The sequence below is a fragment of the Haliaeetus albicilla genome, chromosome W (genome assembly GCF_947461875.1).
Source record: "Haliaeetus albicilla chromosome W, bHalAlb1.1, whole genome shotgun sequence".
Classification (NCBI taxonomy): domain Eukaryota; kingdom Metazoa; phylum Chordata; class Aves; order Accipitriformes; family Accipitridae; genus Haliaeetus; species Haliaeetus albicilla.
In genome coordinates this window covers 19,794,787-19,818,007 of record NC_091515.1, presented here as the reverse complement: position 1 = coordinate 19,818,007, position 23,221 = coordinate 19,794,787, and the positions used below count along the sequence as shown (strand labels likewise).

The 23,221-nt window shown below is 45.0% G+C and overlaps 1 protein-coding gene and 2 long non-coding RNA genes across 4 annotated transcripts in view; 1 reads left to right on the top strand and 2 right to left on the bottom strand.

Moving 5' to 3' along the window:
• LOC138683439 (nuclear pore complex protein Nup155-like) overlaps positions 1-2,602 on the bottom strand; it is a 44,850-nt gene extending 42,248 nt beyond the window's left edge. Inside the window, 2 exon segments of the mRNA XM_069775220.1 lie at positions 723-860; positions 2,376-2,602. Coding sequence (XP_069631321.1) covers positions 723-860; positions 2,376-2,511 — 274 coding nt within the window. The 5' untranslated portion in view covers positions 2,512-2,602.
• LOC138683450 (uncharacterized) overlaps positions 1-23,221 on the bottom strand; it is a 630,921-nt gene that overhangs the window by 507,037 nt on the left and 100,663 nt on the right. The gene's annotated exons all lie outside the window — the stretch shown is intronic.
• Positions 3,861-23,169, top strand: LOC138683442 (uncharacterized). Of its 2 annotated transcripts, XR_011322968.1 has the most exons (3): positions 3,861-3,993; positions 10,653-11,179; positions 22,764-23,169. It is a non-coding gene; the product is annotated as an uncharacterized lncRNA (long non-coding RNA). The 2 variants fall into 2 exon arrangements; XR_011322967.1 differs by lacking the exon at positions 22,764-23,169 and having other exon boundaries at positions 10,653-11,678.

Below are 23,221 nucleotides of genomic sequence, written 5' to 3'. Positions count from 1 at the left end.
GTTTCTCTTACATGTTCTCACTCCTCTCTCTGGGGCTGTTTTCTCCCTGTCCCAACTTTTTTTTCCCTTCTTAAAAATGTTATCACAGAGGCATTACCACTATCGCTGATTGGCTCGGCCTTGGCCAGCGGCGGGTCCGTCTTAGAGCCGGCTGGTATGGGCTCGCTCTCTCTCGAACACAGGGGAAGCTTCCAGCAACTTCTTACAGGAGCCACCCCTGTAACCCCCCCCCCCCCCCGCTACCAAAACCTTGCCACATAAAACCAATACAATACCATGTGACGTCCCATCTAGTTTAGGAACTGGGAAGTGGGGGGGGGGAATTGCCGCTCGGGGACTAGCTGGGTGTCGGTCGGCGGGTGGTGAGCAATTGCCCTGCACATCATTTGTACATTCCAATCCTTTTATTACTACTGTTGTCATTTTATTAGTGTTATCATTATCATTATTAGTTTCTTCTTTTCTGTTCTATTAAACCGTTCTTATCTCAACCCACGAGTTTTACTTCTTTTTCCCAATTTTCTCCCCCGTCCCACTGGATGGGGGGAGTGGGTGAGCGGCTGCGTGGTGCTTAGTTGCTGGCTGGGGTTAAACCACGACAAATATCAAAGTTAATTTCTGGTAGTCTGACAGAAAGATCAGCGAAAAAAAGATTATGAAAGAAAAAAGTTCATTTCTAATATTATTACTTACATAACCTAACACATTTTTCATCAGGATACATTGAAACTGTTTCACTAGCTCTGGGGGAAGTGGAACTCTGCGGACTGAGCTGATCTCTGGAAGATTAGGTATTGATGGCAAACCTGGTCCTTGCAAAGGATAATCCATATCTGACATACCAGAAACAGTAGGGCTACCTGCAATTAAGAACAACAAAAAAGATTAGACTTCCTATAAAGAATTAGTAATTTACAAAAAAATGTTTATATTCTCTTTCTCTGTCTTTACCTGATTGTTTCCTAATCTGTGAAATCTAAATTAGAGTAATGCGCATTTCTCATTTTAATTTAGATTAATAACACAGGCCTTCAGACTATGCAGAAAAACGTTTTGATACTGCAAAGACTTTAAGCATATAAATACCACTACTCACAAGATATGTGTGAACAAAGGCTTCTGTAGGAGCAGGACCATAAACAATAAATCTAAATCTCAAATCAGACATGAGCAAACAGATTTGCAAACAGACTCTTACAATAACTCATCTGGCCCCCAGCCTACTCTTTACACCCTTTTTTCCATGACACTCCCCAGCCCTTTTTTCATTGTATGGCCTGACATTAAATATGCCACATGAACAAGCCAGGAGCATATTCCTTCACCTAGAAAAGCTGATCTGTACTCCCAGTATCAAGTTAAAATACCCATGTACCCCCATTATTTTATGTGATGTGTATCCATGATGCTGCTAGGGCAGCTACACTTTGGCCATGCACATTACATCATATCATAACAGAAAACAGATACTCTTTACTTGTATCCTGACACCTGCTGAATATACATTGATTAGGTCACCTACAGCTCTAGAGTGCCTCTTCACAGCCCACTTCACCAGACAGTTGGCACCAATGAAGTAGGAAATGTGTCCTGGTTTCAGCTGGGATAGAGTTAATTGTCTTCCTAGTAGCTGGTATAATGCTGTGTTTTGGGTTCACTATGAGAAGAATGTTGATAACACACTGATGTTTTCAGTTGTTGCTAAGTAATGTTTAGTCTCAAGTCAAGGATTTTTCAGCTTCTCATGCCCAGCCAGCAAGAAGGCTGGAGGGGCACAAGAAGTGGGGAGGGGACACAGCCAGGACAGCTGACCCAAACCAGCCAAAGGAATATTCCATACCATGTGACATCATGCCTAGTATATAAACTAGGGGGAGTGGGGGGATCGCTGCTCCGGGACTAACTGGATGTTGGTCAGTGGGTGGTGAGTAATTGCATTGTGCATCACTTGTATATTCCAATCCTTTTATTATTACTATTGTCATTTTATTAATGTTACCATTATCATTATTAGCTTCTTCCTTTCTGTTCTATTAAACTCTTCTTATCTCAACCCACGAGTTTTACTTTTTTTTCGTTCCTGATTCTCTCCCCCATCCCACTGGGTAGGGGGAAGTGAGTGAGCGGCTGTGTGGTGCTTAGTTGCTGGCTAGGGTTAAACCACGACAAAATGCTGTCCTGATGTTTCAAGGACAAAAGAAATGTTTGAGGAGTTATACTATACATCATAACTACGTGACATACAGCTATAGACAAATAAAAGTCACTCAAAGTGCCAACCAAGGCCACCCTGCAGGGGGGCGTGGTGCGGCGAACGCACTGGGGCGGCTGAAGCGACGAGAGCCCGAGGCAGAGGGCCACCGAATGCTCCTTACCAGGCACCGGCACCGCCAGCAGCTCAGAGAGGTCCGGGTAACAGCGATCATCCTGTATCTGCCGGTCGATGATGCAGCCTGCGATCTCCAGCACCTCGTGCGCGGTGGGCGTCACGGGGCTCATGGCGGCGGGCATGGTAAGGGGTGGGGTTGGGGAAGGCCCTGCACATGACCAGAGGGCGTGAACTCGCTACCCGCCATTCTGCACCCCGCCAAATCCCGTCAGTCCTTGCGCGCATGACGCAATCCCACTGCGCCTATGGCCGCTTACTGTTGGCGAAAAGGGGGGGAGGGCTGGGTGGCAGAGAGCGCAGCGGTGTTGTGGGTGTCACAGCAGCCTGGAGCGCCGGGGAGGGATTGTCTCCAGGCGGTACTTGGTCAGCCTGCGTCGAAGAGGGGCTCCAGTGGGAGGCTGGGGATTAAGCATGGCTAGAGGGAGGCTGCTGAAGCTGGGCAGGCTGACGACCGCGTCGGGGCCGCGCTGCCTCACCGACGGGCCCTGTGGCCTGACGGGTCGCAGCGCTATCACTGTGGGCCACCCGAGGGCCAAGCGCAGTCTATTGTCACAGGCCTGCAAAGGCACATGACAGGCTCGAAGAGAGCAGCAGGAAGCGGTTCCTGTCAGCGTTGTGTGACCCTGGGTGGTTCCTTGCCTATTTCTCTGCTAAGTAGTCACTGTAGCTCTTGGGGGGGGTGTGTTCCTGTGACAGCTGCGTCAAATATATACTGCAAGCCTGATGTGATATTGTGTCAAGACCATATGCATCAGAGTTATTAAAACATACACAGATTTTGTTTGTAGTGATGTAAACAAAAAATAGTGAGAATTCCCCTTCAAAGGCATGCACAGAGCCTCCACTTGGAGCCAAGGTGTGGAAGCCTTTGCACTGCACTGATGTGGCGTGGCTGTTGCTTTTCCAAAATTTGGGCTGACACATCAACGTGACTGTAGCACATGCTGTTAACTTATCAGGCTTGGGCCTCTGCTAAATGTTTTATCTGCTCTGGACAGTGTAGGCATTCCCAAACCTTTGTAGGAAGTCTCAGGGCTGGGTGAAACCTGGATTTCAGGGAATGGGTCTGGTTTGTAAATCACATTTACTGCCCTGACTGCTCCTGGATCAGTCCAGTGCCCATTCTAGAAAGCTTCATGAGAGGCACACCTGGAAATGCCCCCTACTTTCCAAGTGGAGAACCTGAAGTTAAGCCCCAAATCCTGCAGGGTTTACATGACAAAGCAGTAAATTCTCCCTGTATCTTCTCCAGACTTTGTCAAGGCCTTCCGAGCAGTGACAGGAGAACAGCACAAGGCTGCAGCCAGCTTCTGGCAACTGATGCGCAAAGCCAGGAGATGAAAAACCCTGCAGGCCCCGGGGTCCGGTGGGGGGGGGGCGCACTGGTGGCGGATAGGTGTTCCTGGGCGCCTCTTGCCATATCCAGCCACTTCCTGTTGTGGTTCTGGGGCAGCCACAGTATGGAGCCAGTGGCAGAGGGCATGGGCAGTGGGGTGGTTCGAGCCTAGCCTAGTTCTGTGGTTGTCTTTCTCTCTTTGCAGGCACTGAGATGCTGGTGGGACCTGATCTGGAGCTGGCAGCTACCATGGGCTTTTCAGGCTTCGGTGCATTGCGATGCGGGCTGGGGGGCACTGGGCATTTGGCTCTGAGGGGCACAGTCACTTGGGGCTGGCGGCCCTTGGTGGGGGGGCCCAGGGGAGGCTGGCAGTTGGAGGTGGAAACAAAGCCATCATGCCTGTCGCTCCCCCCCCCTCACCTGGAGCTGCTGGAGTGCCTGTGGCCAGGGTGAATTCTGATACCAAAAAGCTGGGCAAAGAAACTCTTATACTCGTTTTGGAGTTTTAGAAAGCAGGCATTCTTTATTGCAGCGCTGGATGCACAGGGGATAGTTCCACCTAACATGCATACCACAGCTTTAGCACAAACAGGTTATATAGAATAACTAATTGCATATTAATCAGATTAGTATACAAATACATAAAAATAATTGCAACTGATTATCATAGTACTGCCTACATCCAATCATGTGCAATGAAGGATCCATTTGAGTCGAAGGGCTGCTTTTGCAACCACCGACCCATTTGAAGTTCTTGTTGGCTGTCCTTGAAGTCTTTATTCTTGTCCTTGTTCTTTGATCTTGAAGCTTAACGCAGTTTCAATCACATGTGGTCAGTTTCAGCATTGTTCTCATCTAGCGTCTAGTCATAAGAGCAAAGAACTGCAAAACTTATGAGGAACTACCTCTACTAGTTAATTGCTTGGCTATACTTTTGTCTATTGTTTCAATCATAATGTTAGTATAAGATTTCTAATAATTATTTACCAAATCTCACTTTTACAGTCACCTAGCAGCAAACCAGTTTCCACAGCTGGGACAAAATATTAAAACCATCAAAATATTTAGACTGTTATGGATGCACAACTAACCAAATCCAACAGGTGTTAAAACTCAGATTTATTCTTCAGCAAAAGTTAGTTAGAAGTCCGGTAACATTTTATAAAACCACAGGCTCAATGATGTAAAGAGAATTAATACTACACGGCCGACTTAAGAATCCCCAAGATTTAAAGCGATGGCTCAAAACGCGCATATCACTCACCTAAAAGCTGAGGGCTCTCTCCCTCGAGGAGTTACCTTGGGCAGTGCCCCGGCCCGAGGGGGAGTCCCCAACTGCAGACCCACTGCTCCAAGGAGGACTGCCAACGTGTCCTCCGGCAGGACCCCGTTTATACCCCTATTGAATCTGACTGGTGGTCATTTAATTCTATTGGCTAGGAGGGTCACCTCGGTGTACCTGGTGCATCTCAATTGGCCAGTTCAAGTTTCAACCTGCAGCCTCCAGGGTTTCCTTCCCCTTCTCCCTTCCTGGAGAAGTTTTGTTTCCTGCTGGCAGGATGGGGGGTGGGGTGGGGAATGTACTGCCACAATCCACTCCGTGACCAGAATCATGATTCGATTGGTTTCTTTGGAGTGGTGGTACAGTCACCTCTTGCCTCCAAAGTTAAAAGGGGGTGCAGTTTGGTGAGTTTGACACTCATTGTGGGTCATTGTCCCCTTCTGGTCTAGAACTAAAGTGGAATATCAAATGCAGGAATATTCAGTGTATGGACAGTTTAAAGGAGTATACTTAACCATTAGTACAGGCTTCACTACCAAGCGTTTGATAGAACTTATTGCAATATAGATTACAGTAATCATAACTACAAGCATTATTAAAGATTAGAGAAGGCTGGTTGCCCACCCCATGAAAGAAAAAAATCCAAACATATCAAAACTTTTCCCAACCAGTTGGTCCCTGGTGCAGAAGCAATTGTCTCCGAGTCTCTTGCCGTATTCTCTCGTTGATTTAGTCTTGAAGCCACATTGACACATTTGGAGTGAACACAGCAGTTGTCCATTGACATGTTCAAAAGTTTACATATACCCTTCTCTTTCTTTGGCATCTAATCCAATACAGCCCAATTTTTGATAGTCATTTTACCGATATGTTATAACCGATTGTTTGAGTCCCCAAATTGTTAGATGTAGCATTGGCTAAGGTTGATAGCTGTAAACTCAGTTCTAGGGTGTTCTATCAATGTTCCTCGAGTACCATACACAGTTGCCCCCATGGAATTTCAGGGCACAGCGTAGTACCATTCCAACTCCACCCCGTGATCCCATGGGTTAGTTGGAGGATATAGTCACATCTGGTGTTTCATACTGAACTAGCATTTACTGCACCTGGTGACCAACTATAAACAACATGAGTATAACCTCCTCCCCCATCCAATCTGAACCTCCAACTATAATTGTTACATTGCTCTCATGCAAGCTCAAGGACTCGCGATATTAATGTCCATCATTTTGCCACGACATTATCATCCAGATCTTCACCATCCACGCCTGTCACCGTCATCACTGTCAGCAAAAGGACTGGAATGACTCGTTCCTTCGTGGTCCTGTAAGAAAGCACAAACTAGGCCTCGGTCTTAAAACCGGGTCACAGGGTTAGAAGTCCGGGATTATCCACTGGGCACTGATGTGGTGAGTCTTTCCACTCCCATGAGATGGTCTCAGAAGACCAATGTAATCAACCTGCCACGTGCTCCAAAGAGCCTTGCCTTGTCTGATATGCTGGGCCGGAGCTTGGTTTGGGTGATTAGCTTTAAGCCTTATTCAGCATTGCAGGCAAGCTGTAAGAATTGCTTCACAGGTTTTCATAGACACTGGCCAACCCCAAAATCGGCATTCATAATAGAGATCTGCTTTCCCTGAGTGGCCTCATTTGATATGCAACCATTCTGCTAGTCTGTCCCAATCTTCCTTCTCACTGGTGACCATCCTGATTTGGGCCAGGTGGTCCACCTGCTGATTCCATTTCACAGCTGGGGTTCCATCCCAAGCACGTCCCTTCACCCATCCCACCTTTAAAGGTCAGGATCTCCCCATTGCTAGGAGATGTTGCCAGTCCTCTGTCCTCCACACTTTCACATGACCTACTTCCCATTTACTAGATTCCCACTGACATATCCACTCTGTAGCACCCTTAAAGGTTGCATAAGAGTCAGTATAGACAATGGTAGCACCATTCTCTGTGGCCAGTAATAAAGCCTGTAGTTCTCCTACTTGTGCACTACTTTCACCCTCTTCCTCGACTGTCTTCCCAGTACCAATCTCCAATGTCACTGCTTTATATTGCCATTTTGATCTCACTCGATGGGCAGATGCATCCGTGAACCACACTCCCTGCACATCTGAGCCTGCCACAAATTCAGGTGCCTCCTCAATCGGAGAAGGTTTATAGGGTCGACCCAGCAAAGCTGGGTCAGGGTTTACAGGTTGCTGTAGTTTGAAAACCTTAGTCGGACCCTCCTTTAGTGGGAGCAACCTCCTTTAGTGGGAGCAATTGGCTTATCCCTTCTAGGTATGCATACCATTTCCTAACTGTGGCCGTTTGGGCTACACCCTCTGGAGGAGGTGACCCATTGAGGATTGAATTTAAGAGAGGGAAAGGACCCTGTACTATAACATCCTGTTAAGTACACAGCTTTTCAGCCTCCTTAACTGCTCTAGTGAGCAAGAGGACCCCCTTTTCCCAATCTGAATATCATTGTTCAGTCTCTTTAAATGCAGTGGAAGAGAATAATAAAGGCCTGGCTGGTCCCTGTGGCCCCTTTTGAAACACACCACAGTATGAATCATGTGTGGCAAAAACCCATTCCACCCTTAAAGGATCTCGTGGGTGCAATGGACCTAGTCTCTGATAAGCCTTAAGCTCATCTTTCAGAGCGTTAAGGTCTTCTGTATGTTGCAAAGTCCAATCCCATTTTCTGTTTTTTTGGAGCAAGTCATAGAGAGGGTGGGCAATCACTGACATAATACTTGGGACCGCAGAAGTTAATGGTGGGGTATTACTGTTCAATCTTTTATAATCAATTGTTAGTCACCACCTTCCATCTGATTTACAGACTGGCCAAACAGGAGAATTATAAGGGGAATGTGTGCAACTGATGATCTCTCTTTTCTCCAGATCATTAATTACTTCTGAAATGCCCCATTTGGCCACAGCTGGAAGTGGGTATTGAGGGACACGGGTTACCTTAGATTGTGGTAGTGCAGGAGCAACCTGCAATGTTCTCACATGAATAGCCTCTGCCTCCCTGCCCCCAAAGCTCCACACCCTACCATTGGGTAGGTCTCATTGTCTGCCTGCCAGCACATCAAATCCCAGTATATTTCCCTCATAGGGGCTTAAAGCCACCTCCACAGCTGTCATTCTCTTTTCCCCAGGTAGCCAGAGTTGGGTTTGAGCTATGGGGCATTTTTCTGTCACCCCTGTTACTCCTCTAATGTTTATAGCATTTCTTGATGGCCTAATTCCCAGCTCACTAGCTTGTAGATCATTTAAAACACTAATTTGGGCTCCTGTATCGATTAACAATTCCAAACTTATCCATTTTGGGCCCACAGGAATGTGTATATAAGGCTCCTTATCAGCAGACCATTGGCAGGTATTCATCATGAGGACTGGGCGGCCTGAACCCCAAACCGCAGCTCCTAGTTTTTAGCCCTTTCAGTTCCTCTCGCAGTGCCGCGAAAGGGTCCCGTTTCTCTTCCCGAGGGGGCGGGGTTGCTGGCGCTTCCCTTGGGTCTCTAGCTTTCCCCTCCAGCAGTCCCACTCCCGGATGCCGCCAGCGGACTGCCCGTGCAGCACGGCTAGGGGTGCCCCCAGTACCGGTGCCTTCCGCCAGAGAGCGTTCCTTCCGGGATCGTAGTTCCGACCCGATGTCCCCCGAGTTCGAGACCGCTCGGGGCGGGGTTTACAACCGGCGGTGGGCGGACCTTTCTGCTGCCCTCCGTTACCTCTGACAATCCCTTTACCCGGATAGTAACAGGTTCTCCTCTCTCCTTGGGGTCCACACCCCCAGCTCAGTGAGCTACTCGGGACATTATCGACTGATCACCTGCCGGTCCAGCACTCAGAAACACTCCCGGTCCCCAATAACCTCTTGCTTCATCATCACTCAACAGTATCCGATCCTCCCCCGTTAGAGAAACTCTCCACAAATACTCAGTTTTGGTTTCGCCCGGCTTGCGCAAAAACTTAGCTTGCAACTCGCCGAGTTCCAGTCCCGACCAAGGGGCCGTGCAAACAGCGCTCCGGGGGCTCCCACCGCGTGGACCCGCGTGCCCTTCTGTTTCAATAAGGGGTTGCACATCCCTTTCCTCCAATTCCACCTTCAGACAATCTATTTCCCCTTGCCTTTTAGCAGAATCACTCTTTTGGTTCTGTGCTTGAATCAAGCAGGCGCCCAGGAGGGCACACACACTGCCTTTGCCGTCTCGAGTACTTCCGCGGCACAGTTCTACTCTCTCCATGACCGCTGCCGGGTCGGACTACTTCTCCTTCGCCCAGTCCAGACCTGGGGGAGAAGGGCTACAGCCGTGCCTCCGTAATAATTCCTCCATTAACACCATCCTGCCGACTACGCCAATTTAAAATGTAAAGGATGCACGACTAACCAAATCCAACAGGTGTTAAAACTCAGATTTATTCTTCAGCAAAAGTTAGTTAGAAGTCCGGTAACATTTTATAAAACCACAGGCTCAATGATGTAAAGAGAATTAATACTACACGGCCGACTTAAGAATCCCCAAGATTTAAAGCGATGGCTCAAAACGCGCATATCACTCACCTAAAAGCTGAGGGCTCTCTCCCTCGAGGAGTTACCTTGGGCAGTGCCCCGGCCCGAGGGGGAGTCCCCGACTGCAGACCCACTGCTCCAAGGAGGACTGCCAACGTGTCCTCCGGCAGGACCCCATTTTATACCCCTATCGAATCTGACCGGTGGTCATTTAATTCTATTGGCTAGGAGGGTCACCTCGGTGTACCTGGTGCATCTCAATTGGCCAGTTCAAGTTTCAACCTGCAGCCTCCAGGGTTTCCTTCCCCTTCTCCCTTCCTGGAGAAGTTTTGTTTCCTGCTGGCAGGATGGTGCAATATATTGCCACAGACATACTGATATAGAGAATGAACTGCTAATTGCTTAATGATTGTCTCTCTGTAACTTTACATACCAAGGACTGGTGTTTGTCAAGGATTAAGCCTGTCAGAGACTGGTACTTGGGAGTGATGAGCAAGAAGGAACCATGAACAATCACAAAACTTAATTAAATGTTTGATGAATTTACAATCTTATTGAGAAGACACAAGTAGAGGCCTTGCTTGAATAGATAGGGCCAGAAAAGATAAGAACTCCTGCCTTTGTTCTCGTCCTTGTAGATAATTTAGCTTAAACTAACCATATGGTTCTACACCACTAATGAAAACTTAGATAATAAGAGCACTAACAAACACTGATGTATCAAAACAAGTAAAAGACCATACTGTGCAGAATCACCTGAGGAGGGTCAAATAGCAGACAAGTGAGGAAGACTATGGAAGACCACCAGAGGACTCCTGAAGACCACCAGAGACCTTCAATGCGCCTGCGTAAAGGACATTTGCATATGCTAATAGTTTCCCAGAAAACTAATGAATATGTACAACATTTCTCGGAAATCTAGTGAATATGTATGTAGAACATGTACTTAACCTGCACAATTAGGCCCGATAGTGTGCACGATAGGTGGAGCAATCCCCCGTGCATCCAGTGCTGCCAATAAAGAATACCTACTTAATAGTTAATCAAACTATTGAGTTAATTTCTTTGAATCAATACCATACAGAATGTATGGAAATATGCTATCAGTTTGAGTCTCTTTTTTCTTCGTTTTCAGGGAAGAAAGCTCGGACTTTCGACCTCGAGGCCATGTTTGAGCAAATGAGAACTGCTGTGGAGAGGAGTCGGAAGATCTTCGGTAAGAAATGCGAGTGTTGTCAGCTAATGTATTTTAAAACGTGTTTTGTTTTTCTGTCTTAGGATGATGTTTAAAGTGTCTCAGGCTGGCTAACTAGAAAACAAACAAACAAATGCGTTTCTGTTCAAGGAAGATAATCCTAAACAGTTTGGGGCTTGGTAAATAGGCAAGTTATTAATTTATATGTGTTCTCATAGTATGTAAGAGCAACGTGTATGTGCGAGGTTCCTGTTGTGAGGCATAGCTTACAGACACAGGAAAAAAGTGAATTTGAACACAAGACTCTCTCTTTCCTTTTTTTACATAGCTGTGTATTTATTTTGGAAAGGAAGTTGGTACAGATAGCTTTAATCTACAAAGAAAAAGAAGAAATGTGCGTCTTATACCAAACAGCAGGTTATATAGCAGCCCACAAGTTTCTTTGTCTTTTGCTGTGCTGGGAGCGGGTAAGTTTTCAAGGTGGTGGTTTGAGAGTGGGAGATGGAGAAAATTGTACGTTTTGCTGCCTGTATCAAAGCAAACACTGTTCCAAAGATGGTCCTTAGGAGACACTCATGTATGTTCTAGAACTCCCTTTGCCAACCCAAATGGTCCATGCTTTCTCCCTCTGCTTGGACAGCATGCGCAGAATGTGTGGGGTTTGGTGTTTGGGTGAGTGTTTTGGGTATTTTTTTTCCTTTTTTTTTTAATGTGATGTCATCATGGTTGAGCAGTTTCTGTCCTACTAGATTAGGCTTAATTTGTTCTCTAAAATGTTGCAGTTTATGAAGATAGTAGACTTGAAGCCCCTTATCATGAAGAAAGAAAATTTGTATGAAAGAATGAGATCGTTGCAATGTTGGCTGTTTTTGTTTTGATTCTACATATGTCGTGGTTTAACCCCAGCCAGCAATTAAGCACCATGCAGCTGCTCACTCACTTACCCCCTCACCCAGGGGGATGGGGGAGAAAATTGGGAAAAAGAAGTAAAACTTGTGGGTTGAGATAAGAACAGTTTAATAGAAGAGAAAAGAAGAAACTAATAATGATGATGATAACACTAATAAAATGACAATAGTAATAATAAAAGGATTGGAATGTACAAATGATGCACAGGGCAATTGCTCACCACCCGCCGACCGACACCCAGCTAGTCCCCGAGCGGCGATTCCCTCGCCCCCACTTCCCAGTTCCTAAACTAGATGGGACATCACATGGTATGGAATACCCCGTTGGCCACTTTGGGTCAGGTGCCCTGGCTGTGTCCTGTGCCAACTTCTTGTGCCCCTCCAGCTTTCTCGCTGGCTGGGCATGAGAAGCTGAAAAATCCTTGACTTTAGACTAAACATTATTTAGCAACAACAGAAAACATCAGTGTTAGCAACATTCTTCTCATACCTAACTCAAAAACATAGCACTGTACCAGCTACTAGGAAGACAACTCTATCCCAGCTGAAACCAGGACAACACAGAACCATGTGAGCAGACCTCTGTGCAGGCTCATTGACTTTATGGACTTTAAGTCACTGTGAAATTCAAATATACAAGGGATTCCAAAACTTGATTTGGACTCATTTTTGTATTGGCTGAATCTAAAAACAAGAAGATTACTTTAATGTTGGAAACCTTTTCATGTTTGATACTGGTTCAGGCTGAGCTATTGTTCCCTTTGGGAGATCATCTGCTTACACCATTGTCGTGGTTTAACCCCAGCCAGCGACTAAGCACCACGCAGCCGCTCACTCACTCCCCCCCCATTCAGTGGGATGGGGGAGAAAATCAGGAAAAGAAGTAAAACTCCTGGGTTGAGATAAGAACGATTTAATAGAACAGAAAAGAAGAAACTAATAATGATAACACTAATAAAATGACAACAGTAGTAATAAAAGGATTGAAATGTACAAATGATGCGCAGGGCAATTGCTCACCACCCGCCGACCGACACCCAGCCAGTCCCCGAGCAGCGAATCCCTGCCCCCCACTTCCCAGTTCCTAAACTAGATGGGACGTCACATGGTATGGAATACACTGTTGGCCAGTTTGGGTCAGGTGCCCTGGCTGGGCATGAGAAGCTGAAGAAAAATCCTTGACTCTAGTCTAAACACTACTGAGCAACAACTGAAAACATCAGTGTTATCAACATTCTTCACATACTGAACTCAAAACATAGCACTGTACCAGCTACTAGGAAGACAGTTAACTATATCCTAGCTGAAACCAGGACAGTATCCACCCCTTATTCTATACCATTGACGTCATGCTCAGTTCCCATACCTTTAGTTACATTCTGATCAATCGTCACCACCTTTCCATCCCTTTGAGACATATGAACAATGATATATATATATATATATAAGTATACACACACAGAGATATCAGTTCTTTAGTTCATGGGTTATGTTCATAACACATTTCTTGAGTTCATTTAGTTTCCGACTCTGGGCTCCATCTCTCATACCAGTCTGTCTGGGCAGGAGGGATGGTGCAAAGTCCTCTCAGTCGGTAGAGCAGAATTGGGCTTCAGTGCGGTGTGACGAGCAGATGACATTGGACGCAGCAGGAGGATGGTGTGCACCGTTGGATTGTTGCATGCTGGAGTCAGTTCTGGTTCCATCACTACTGCGCTTTGCTCAGTTTTATCACAGTTCTTTCTTGCTTGATCCAAGTGATTCTTACTGCAATACTATGGATATAGCATATAACAATTATAGTAATGATAACATACAGTGGCAGGGTTATATAGCAACTAATATCATACAGTTCAATTCTGCCTATTCTCACCTAAAATCAAATCCCCTTGAGGCACACATCGGACTTCCCCATCTTTTCGCATCACCCACCAAGTGCACCCAGGCCCTTGAGCAAAAGCAATCCCACGAATGGGTTTACCTTTGCCTGAGGCAGGAGTAACCCAGACTGTTTTCCCTAACATATTTTTCATGTGCACTACAGGGACTTTATCCCCTTCTACAGTATGTAAAAATTCTGATTGGGCAGGGCCACTCCGATTGGCAGATCCTCTGGTGTTGACTAACCAGGTGGCTTTTGCTAAATGTGTATCCCAATGTTTGAAAGTTCTGCCCCCCATTGCTCTCAATGTAGCTTTTAACAGTCCATTGTATCGCTCAATTTTCCCAGAGGCTGGTGCATGATAGGGGATGTGATACACCCATTCAGTGCCATGCTCTTTGGCCCAGGTGTCTATGAGGTTGTTTCGGAAATGAGTCCCGTTGTCTGACTCAATTCTTTCTGGGGTGCCATGTCGCCACAAGACCTGCTTCTCAAGGCCCAGGATAGTGTTCCGGGCAGTGGCATGGGGTACAGAATATGTTTCCAGCCATCCGGTGGTTGCTTCCACCATTGTAAGCACATAGCGCTTGCCTTGGCGAGTTTGTGGGAGTGTGATATAGTCAATCTGCCAGGCTTCCCCAAATTTATATTTCAGCCATCGCCCTCCATACCACAGGGGCTTTAACCGCTTGGCTTGCTTAATTGCAGCACATGTTTCACATTCATGGATAACCTGCGCGATAGTGTCCATGGTCAGGTCCACCCCTCGATCTCGAGCCCATCTATATGTTGCATCTCTTCCCTGATGGCCTGAGGTATCATGGGCCCACAGACCCATAAATAGCTCACCCTTATGTTGCCAGTCCAGGTCCACCTGAGCCACTTCAATCTTGGCAGCCTGATCCACCTGTTGGTTGTTTCGAAGCAACCAACCACTTCTGAGGCAGCTCGAACTCCTTCATACGCTGCCAATATCTCTTTTTCAGTTGGAGTATAGCGAGCCTCGGATCCTCGATATCCTCGACTCCAAAACCCCAGGGGTTGGCCTCGGGTCTCCCCAGGTGCTTTCTGCCAGAGGCTCCAGGTAGGGCCATTCTCCCCAGCTGCAGTATAGAGCACATTTTTAACATCTTGTCCTGTCCGGACTGGTCCAAGGGCTACTGCATGAACAATCTCCCGTTTAATTTGTTCAAAGGCTTGTTGTTGTTCAGGGCCCCATTTAAAATCATTCTTCTTCCGGGTCACTTGATAGAGAGGGCTTACAATCAAACTGTAATTTGGAATATGCATTCTCCAAAACCCCATGACACCTAAAAAGGCCTGTGTGTCCTTTTTATTAATCGGGGGAGACATAGCTGCTATTTTATTAATCACATCCATTGGGATCTGATGACATCCATCTTGCCATTTTATTGCCAAAAACTGGATCTCCTGTGCAGGTCCCTTGACCTTACTTTCTTTTATGGCAAAACCGGCTTTCAGAAGGATTTGGATTATTTTCTTCCCTTTCTCAAAGACTTCTTCTGCTGTGTTGCCCCATACGATGATGTCATCAATGTATTGCAGGTGTTCCAGAGCTTCACCTTTTTCCAGTGCAGTCTGGATTAGTCCATGGCAAATGGTGGGGCTGTGCTTCCACCCCTGGGGCAATCGATTCCAAGTGTACTGGACACCCCTCCAAGTAAAGGCAAATTGTGGACGACACTCTGCTGCCAGAGGGATTGAGAAAAACGCATTAGCAATGTCAATTGTGGCATACCACTTGGCTGCCTTTGACTCTAGCTCGTATTGAAGTTCTAGCATATCTGGAACGGCAGCACTCAGCGGTGGCGTAACTTCATTCAGGCCGCAATAGTCAGCTGTTAGTCTCCACTCCCCATTAGACTTCCGCGCTGGCCATATGGGACTATTAAAGGGTGAGTGAGTTTTGCTGATCACTCCTTGGCTCTCCAGTTGGCGAATCAACTTGTGGATGGGAATCAGAGAGTCTCGGTTGGTGCGATATTGCCGCCGGTGCACCATCGTGGTAGCAATTGGCACTTGTTGTTCTTCAACCTTGAGCAACCCCACAATTGAAGGGTCTTGAGAGAGACCAGGCAGGGTAGACAGCTGTTCAGTGCCCTCCGTCTCCAAGGCAGCTATACCGAAAGCCCATCGATACCCCTTCGGGTCCTTAAAATACCCCCTCCTGAGATAGTCTATGCCAAGGATACATGGAGCCTCTGGACCAGTCACAATGGGGTGTTTCTGCCCTTCATTCCCAGTTAGGCTTACTTCAGCCGCCGATACAGTTAACTCTTGGGATCCCCCTGTCACACCAGAAATACAAATGGGTTCTGCCCCCTTATAACTTGATGGCATTAGAGTACACTGTGCGCCGGTGTCTACTAGAGCCTTAAAAACCAGAGCGTCAACTCTAAGAATACATAAATCAACATAATGAATGCTTAGAACAAATTTGTTTTAACAAGCTCTGGTCAGGTTTGTCGTTATCTCAACCCTTCATGGCCCACATTGGGCGCCAAAATGGACTGTCGTGGTTTAACCCCAGCCAGCAACTAAGCACCACGCAGCTGCTCACTCACTCCCTCCCCATCCAGTGGTATGGGGGAGAAAATCAGGAAAAGAAGTAAAACTCCTGGGTTGAGAGAAGAACGATTTAATAGAACAGAAAAGAAGAAACTAATAATGATAACACTAATAAAATGACAACAGTAGTAATAAAAGGATTGAAATGTACAAATGATGCACAGGGCAATTGCTCACCACCTGCTGACCGACACCCAGCCAGTCCCCGAGCAGCGAATCCCTGCCCCCCACTTCCCAGTTCCTAAACTAGATGGGACGTCACATGGTATGGAATACACTGTTGGCCAGTTTGGGTCAGGTGCCCTGGCTGGGCATGAGAAGCTGAAAAAAAATCCTTGACTATAGTCTAAACACTACTGAGCAACAACTGAAAACATCAGTGTTATCAACATTCTTCACATACTGAACTCAAAACACAGCACTGTACCAGCTACTTGGAAGACAGTTAACTAGATCCTAGCTGAAACCAGGACAACACAGAACCATGTGAGCAGACCTCTGTGCAGGCTCATTGACTTTATGGACTTTAAGTCACTTTGAAATTCAGATATACAAGGGAAATCCAGGAAGTGATTACAAAAACATAATGTTTTTAAGTCAAGATATCTTGAACTGCATTTTGAATGTCCTGTCCCGTGTCTGTCCATCCTGTCCCCCTTGCCCGAAAGGCTTCTAGACTCATACCCATAAAGGAAGCACAAAGCATTTTATTGTTTATAAGATTGGTCGTTTTACCAAAAATGACAAAGCTTTGTATATAATTCAGCTGTTTAACTTAGAAACAAATTTTGGTATTTATAATATAGTAATCAGGTGTACATTTTACAGCTTTTTTGGGGGGGGAGAAGGTAATGTGAGCATTTTATTTTCAGATTCCTTAAAATACACTCTTGTCTTTTAACTTTTTGGAATACCTATGATAACTTTTGGAAACATCTCCGCTACCTGAGCTGTGGATAAAAATGAACTGACATCAAAATATGTTTCCTGGTTCTGTATCTTGCAGGTATTTGTGTTTCTCTTCAGAGGAAAATGCTGCTTAGCTCTGGTGCAAAATATGTTTTGTTTTTTTTAGTTTAGTTAGCAAACAGTCTTTACTCTTAAACTATGTGAGTGAGCAAAAAAGAAAGTAATGTTTCTTGTATAGAGAGAAAATAATTTTTCTCTGTTTAATAGAAGTTATTTATTTGAGCACTTTTAGAAATAACAGTAGCTGTATCTGTTCCCCTGTCATAATCCCACCATTCTTATTTTAACTTTGAAATGGAAGATTCTGTTTACTTTGATTTCGTTGCAATGTTCCACAGGGATTCATTTTCAGTAAGTAAAGTGGGAATAAATACAGAGTTGTATTTATTTTCCATAAGTCATATTTAGAGTTCATTTATTTACACGTATGTATACTCGTGTACTAATTTAGTTCCCTGCACTGTGAAAACTTCAAGAACTCTCCGAGGTAATAATAGTATTTTATCGTAGTGTTGAAAATATTGAAATATCAGCATCACTATATGATCAACTTATGTTTGATAGTGTGTACAAACTAACAACTGGAAAGTGTTTGCATTTTCCTTGTGACATTTTGTTTTTCTGAGTGATCATTGCAATAGCCATGGAAATTTGATTTATGTGGAAAAGTAATCTATTTTAAGGTGAAATCTTTTATTTGCTGTTACCTTTTCAAATATTTCATATAGGTCTGAAAGTGAAGAAAATTGTTTTATTGTCCTCAGCAGGCCTCTAATTTTATTATTTTCTAAAAGTCTTGATTATTTGTCATTTATGTGCTCTCCATATTCAGAGGTTCGTGAAAGAGAGAATGAAGACCAGGCTGGAAAATAATTTAGAAGTCCACACACTGATTCATCAGCTACAGCCTCCAGTGCAACAGGAGTTGTGTCCACATTAATCCCAAGGTACTTAGATATGGTGGGAGATTCCATGTAACAACTTTCTTTTCTGAAGAGTTGTGTTTTGGTGTTGTGCTTTTTTTTTTTTTTTATAGAGCATGAGTATCATTTAACTTGTGTGAACTTGTCTATGTTGTCTGAAGTCTTTCAGTGGAAATACTGATTTATTTATTTTTTTGATCTATGCTTTCTTAAAGATGTGTCAATATAATGTCAATATTTACAAATATATATTTAATAGTTAATTTTGCAGTCTCCTCCCTAATCCCGTTTGGCATACTTTTTTTTTCCTGCAACAACAATGTTGTTATCTGTGGATTTTTTTGAAAATATATGAGCAAATATAATGACTACATGTGCTGACTTAATGAGCAGCTATTGTTCCCACCTGTAAATAGAATATACTTGTTCATGCCTGCTGAAAAATAAAGCAAAGCAGGTAGAGAGACTCTGTACATTGTATGGAGTAGTGGTGGGGTTGAGAAAGTATTTTGATTTGACTTCAGACTGAAATTTACTCCCAAACTTGTCAAAGTTTGCTTGTCATTGATGAACAATAAATGCTACTGCTTTGACTGAATTCTTAAATGCTGGGAAATCAAAAGTAGCTGAATGTAATGGGGCCACATCACTCCATTTTGTGGCAGGGATTGTGGAGGTCAGTGTGCTGTAAATTTTTAGGTTTCTATATCTATGGAAAACTAATAACCCATACAAGACTCTAGTAGACCTATATATTTATATATGTGTATATATATATCTTGTGGGCTGATAGAGTCTATGTGGTAGGTGGTTATAGACAAACTTGTAGTGTTTCAGACTGTGAACAAATTTCTGTTACAGATTTTATTTTTTGCCTGTTGCTTTATGGAAAGGTCAAATGAGCTGTGGACTCTCACAGAAATAACTGACTGTACGATATGCTACCTTATAGAATCATAGAATCATTTAGGTTGGAAAAGACCTTCAAGATCATCGAGTCCAACCATCAACCATGCCCACTAAACCATGTCCTGAAGCACCCTGTCCACTCACTTTTTTAATACCTCCAGGGACGGTGACTCAACCACTTCCCTGGGCAGCCCATTCCAATGTTTGACAACCCTCTCAGTAAAAAATTTTTTCCTAATATCTAACCTAAATCTCCCTTGCCTCAACTTGAAGCCATTTCCGCTTGTCCTATCTCCAGCCACCTGACAGAAGAGACCAACACCCACCTCACTACAACCCCCTTTCAGGTAGTTGTAGAGAGCGATAAGGTCTCCCCTCAGCTTCCTCTTCTCTAGACTAAACAGCCCCAGTTCCCTCAGCCGCTCCTCATAAGACTTGTCCTCCAGGCCCCTCACCAACTTGGTTGCCCTTCTCTGGACACACTCCAGCAACTCAATGTCTTTTCTGTAGTGAGGGGCCCAAAACTGAACACAGTACTCAAGGTGCAGCCTCACCAGTGCTGAATACAGGGGAACAATCACCTCCCTGCTTCTGCTGGCCACACTATTTCTGATACAGGCCAGGATGCCGTTGGCCTTCTTGGCCACCTGGGCACACTGCTGGCTCATATTCAGCTGGCTGTCAACCAGCACCCCCAGGTCTTTTTCTGCCAGGCAGCTTTCCAGCCACTCTTCCCCAAGCCTGTAGCGCTGCACGGGGTTGTTGTGACCGAAGTGCAGGACCCAGCACTTGGCCTTATTGAACCTCATACAGTTGGCCTCAGCCCATCGATCCAGCCTGTCCAGATCTCTTTGTAGACCCTCCCTACCCTCAAGCAGATCAACCCTGCCTCCCAACTTGGTGTCATCTGCAAACTTGCTGAGGGTGCACTCAATCCCCTCATCCAGATCATTGATAAAGATGTTAAACAGAACAAGGCCCAACACCGAGCCCAGGGGAACACCACTTGTGACCTGCCACCAACTGGATTTCACCCCATTCACCACTACCCTCTGGGCTCGGCCATCCAGCCAGTTTTTCACCCAGTGAAGAGTGCACTTATCCAGGCCACAAGACGCCAGTTTCTCAAGGAGTATACCATGAGAGACAGTGTCAAAGGCCTTGCTGAAGTCAAGGTAGATAACATCCACAGCCTTTCCCTCATCCACTAGGTGGGTCACCTGGTCATAGAAGGAGATCAGGTTGGTCAAGCAGGACCTGCCTTTCGTAAACCCATGCTGACTGGGCCTGATTCCCTTCTTATCCTGGACTTGCCATGTGAGTGCTCTCAAGACAAACCATTCCATAATCTTCCCCGGTACCGAGGTCAGGCTGACAGGCCTGTAGTTCCCTGGATCCTCCCTCCGACCCTTCTTGTAAATGGGAGTCACATTGGCAAGCCTCCAGTCCTCTGGGACCTCCCCTGTTGACCAGGACTGCTGATAAATGATGGAGAGTGGCTTGGCAAGGACCTCTGTCAGTTCCCTCAGTACTCTTGGATGGATACCATCGGGTCCCATAGATTTCTGAGTGTCCAGATAGTGTAGCAGGTCCCTAACTAATTCCTCCTGGGGGGTATGTTATGCTCTTCATCCTTACCTTCCAGCTCAAGGGGTGGAGTACCCTGAGGATGACTGGACTCACTATTAAAGACTGAGGCAAAGAAGGCATTAAGTACCTCGGCCTTTTCCTCATCTCTGGTTGCTACGTTCCCTTCTGTATCCATTAAAGGAAAGAGATTCTCCTTGGGATTCTTTTTACTGTTAACATATTTGTAAAAACATTTTTTGTTGTCCCTTATGACAGTGGCCAGATTTAGTTCTAGCTGAGCTTTTGCCTTTCTAATTTCCTCTCTGTATGATCTAACAAGATCCCTGTAGTCCTCCCAAGTTGCCCGCCCTTTCTTCCAGAGATGATAAACTCTCCTTTTTTTCTTGACTCCTAGCAAAAGCTCCCCGTTCAGCCAGGCCAGTCGTTTTCCTCGGTGGTTTGACTTGCGGCACATGGGAATAGCCTGGTCCTAAGCCATTAAGATTTCCTTCTTAAAGAATGTCCATCCCTCCTGGACCCCTTTGCCCTTCAGGACCATCTCCCAAGGGACTCTCTCAATCAGTGCCTTGAAGAGGCCAAAGTGTGCCCTCTGGAAGTCCATAGTGGTGGTTTTGCTGACCACCTTCTTTGCCTCACCAAGAATTGAAAATTCTATCATTTCATAGATCCTGTGTTACGTCTTGTGTATGAGGGAAAACTATTCTGTGCTCCCATTCACTTCTGATGATCTTAGATACCTGTCTGGTGAAATAATGGAGGATGACAAGAATTTAAATGTGATGTGATTGTGTACTGTATATGAGTGACTTAAATATAAGGAATCAATTAAAACAAATGGTAAGGTGAAAAGTAGTCAGATGATATAGAGTCTTTCCCTAATTTCTCATTTTGGTAAGGGACTTGAGAGAAGAGAACTCCAGGCACTTTGTATAGAAGATAATAACTACCTTTCAGTATTCTGAGTTATTAGGTAGGGTCTGGTACCTCACCAGAGTTCTGTTGATATTAAGTTTTCTTAGTTTTTCTTTTTTTGTTTTTACTGAGGATTGAGAAGGGAGGGCATGATGTGAAAAGCTCATGGAACTGGAAGCTGAACATGTCAGCTTGCGGTTTTGTATTTCCTTGTAAATTATGATACCTAGTGTAGAACTTGGTGCTGCAAACCGGAAGCTAGTGAAAGAGACATGCCATTGTGACTCAGCCTTAATTCAGAGGAATAATCCTACCACTGACAATTGAAGTCTGAAATACAGGACTCTACTTCTTTTTATAATTGTCCTGGTTTCAGCTGGGTTAGAGTTAATTGTCTTCCTAGTAGCTGGTATAATGCTGTTTTTTTGAGCTAGGTATGAGAAGAATGTTGATAACACTGATGTTTTCAGTTGTTGCTAAGTAGTGTTTAGTCTCAAGTCAAGGATTTTTCAGCTTCTCATGCCCAGCCAGCAAGAAGGCTGGAGGGGCACAAGAAGTTGGGAGGGGACACAGCCAGGGCAGCTGACCCAAAGTGGCCAAGGGGGTATTCCATACCATGTGATGTCATGCCTAGTATATAAACTGGGGGGGAGTGGGGGTGGGGGGGATCGCTGCTCGGGGACTAACTGGGCATTGGTTGGTGAGCGATTGCATTGTGCATCATTTGTATATTCTAATCCTTTTATTAGTGTTACCATTATCATTATTAGTTTCTTCTTTTCTGTCCTATTAAACCGTTCTTATCTCAACTCACGAGTTTTACTTCTTTTCCCGATTTTCTCCCCCATCCCACTGGGTGAGGGGGTGAGTGAGTGAGCGGCTGCGTGGTGCTTAGTTGCTGGCTGGGGTTAAACCACGACAATAATGCAGATTTTAGTTACTATAAACTGATCTAATATATTATGGCTTGTTCTATTATTTGAAAATGGCAACGCTTTCCTGAATATTTTTTTTTTATTTTCCTCATACTAATTTTTTAATTGTAAAAAGGGGGTTGGTCACTCCAAAACAATGTGAAGAACAGCTACTGATTCTTTTTGGTTTTGAAATACTTTACTACAGAGAAATGTTTCCAATAGTTATGGCACTTACATATTTATGCACAGTACAACAGTACTTATGGTTTGTGAAATGAAAGCATCTGCTAGTATATAAAAAGAAAAAGCTTGAGAAAATAGTGGATGATGTGAGGAGAGTGAACACATGGGGGAGATATGTCCACATACTTGCACAACTCAGAATGCTTTTCATTATTTCCCCTCTGTGTGCCATCCATGCTCTAATGCGGCTTTCTTTTTTCCTCTTACAGATTGTTTCACTTACTGAGGAGTTAATGAAGGAAAGCAAAAAACAATTCCTTACACTTTTCTGAATCCTGGGAAAAGGGCTGACAAAATGGTTCTTTTTTTACAGCCTCTGGTAGAGGAAGACTGTAAGGCTGAAAGTTGAAGGAAATGCCATTATATGTCTGCTCTCTTGTTTCGTCCTTTCTGTCAGCACCATTCCTGGTCACTGTCAGAAGGGTATTACTAAGCTAGATGGGTTTTTGGTCTGGCTGCATTGGGATGTTCTTATGTTTGAATTTCTTCCAGTCAGGACAGAGGATACCAGTAGCTGTAACACTTGGCTGTCTCTGCCAAGCTTGAAGTGTGGTGAAAAATAGCACTGCAGTTCTGGCCATTTCACATGCAGAATGATTACACTGCCTCTCAAAATACTGAAATGTTTGAATCGATTTATTTATCCTCCCTAGCAAATAAGGGAATT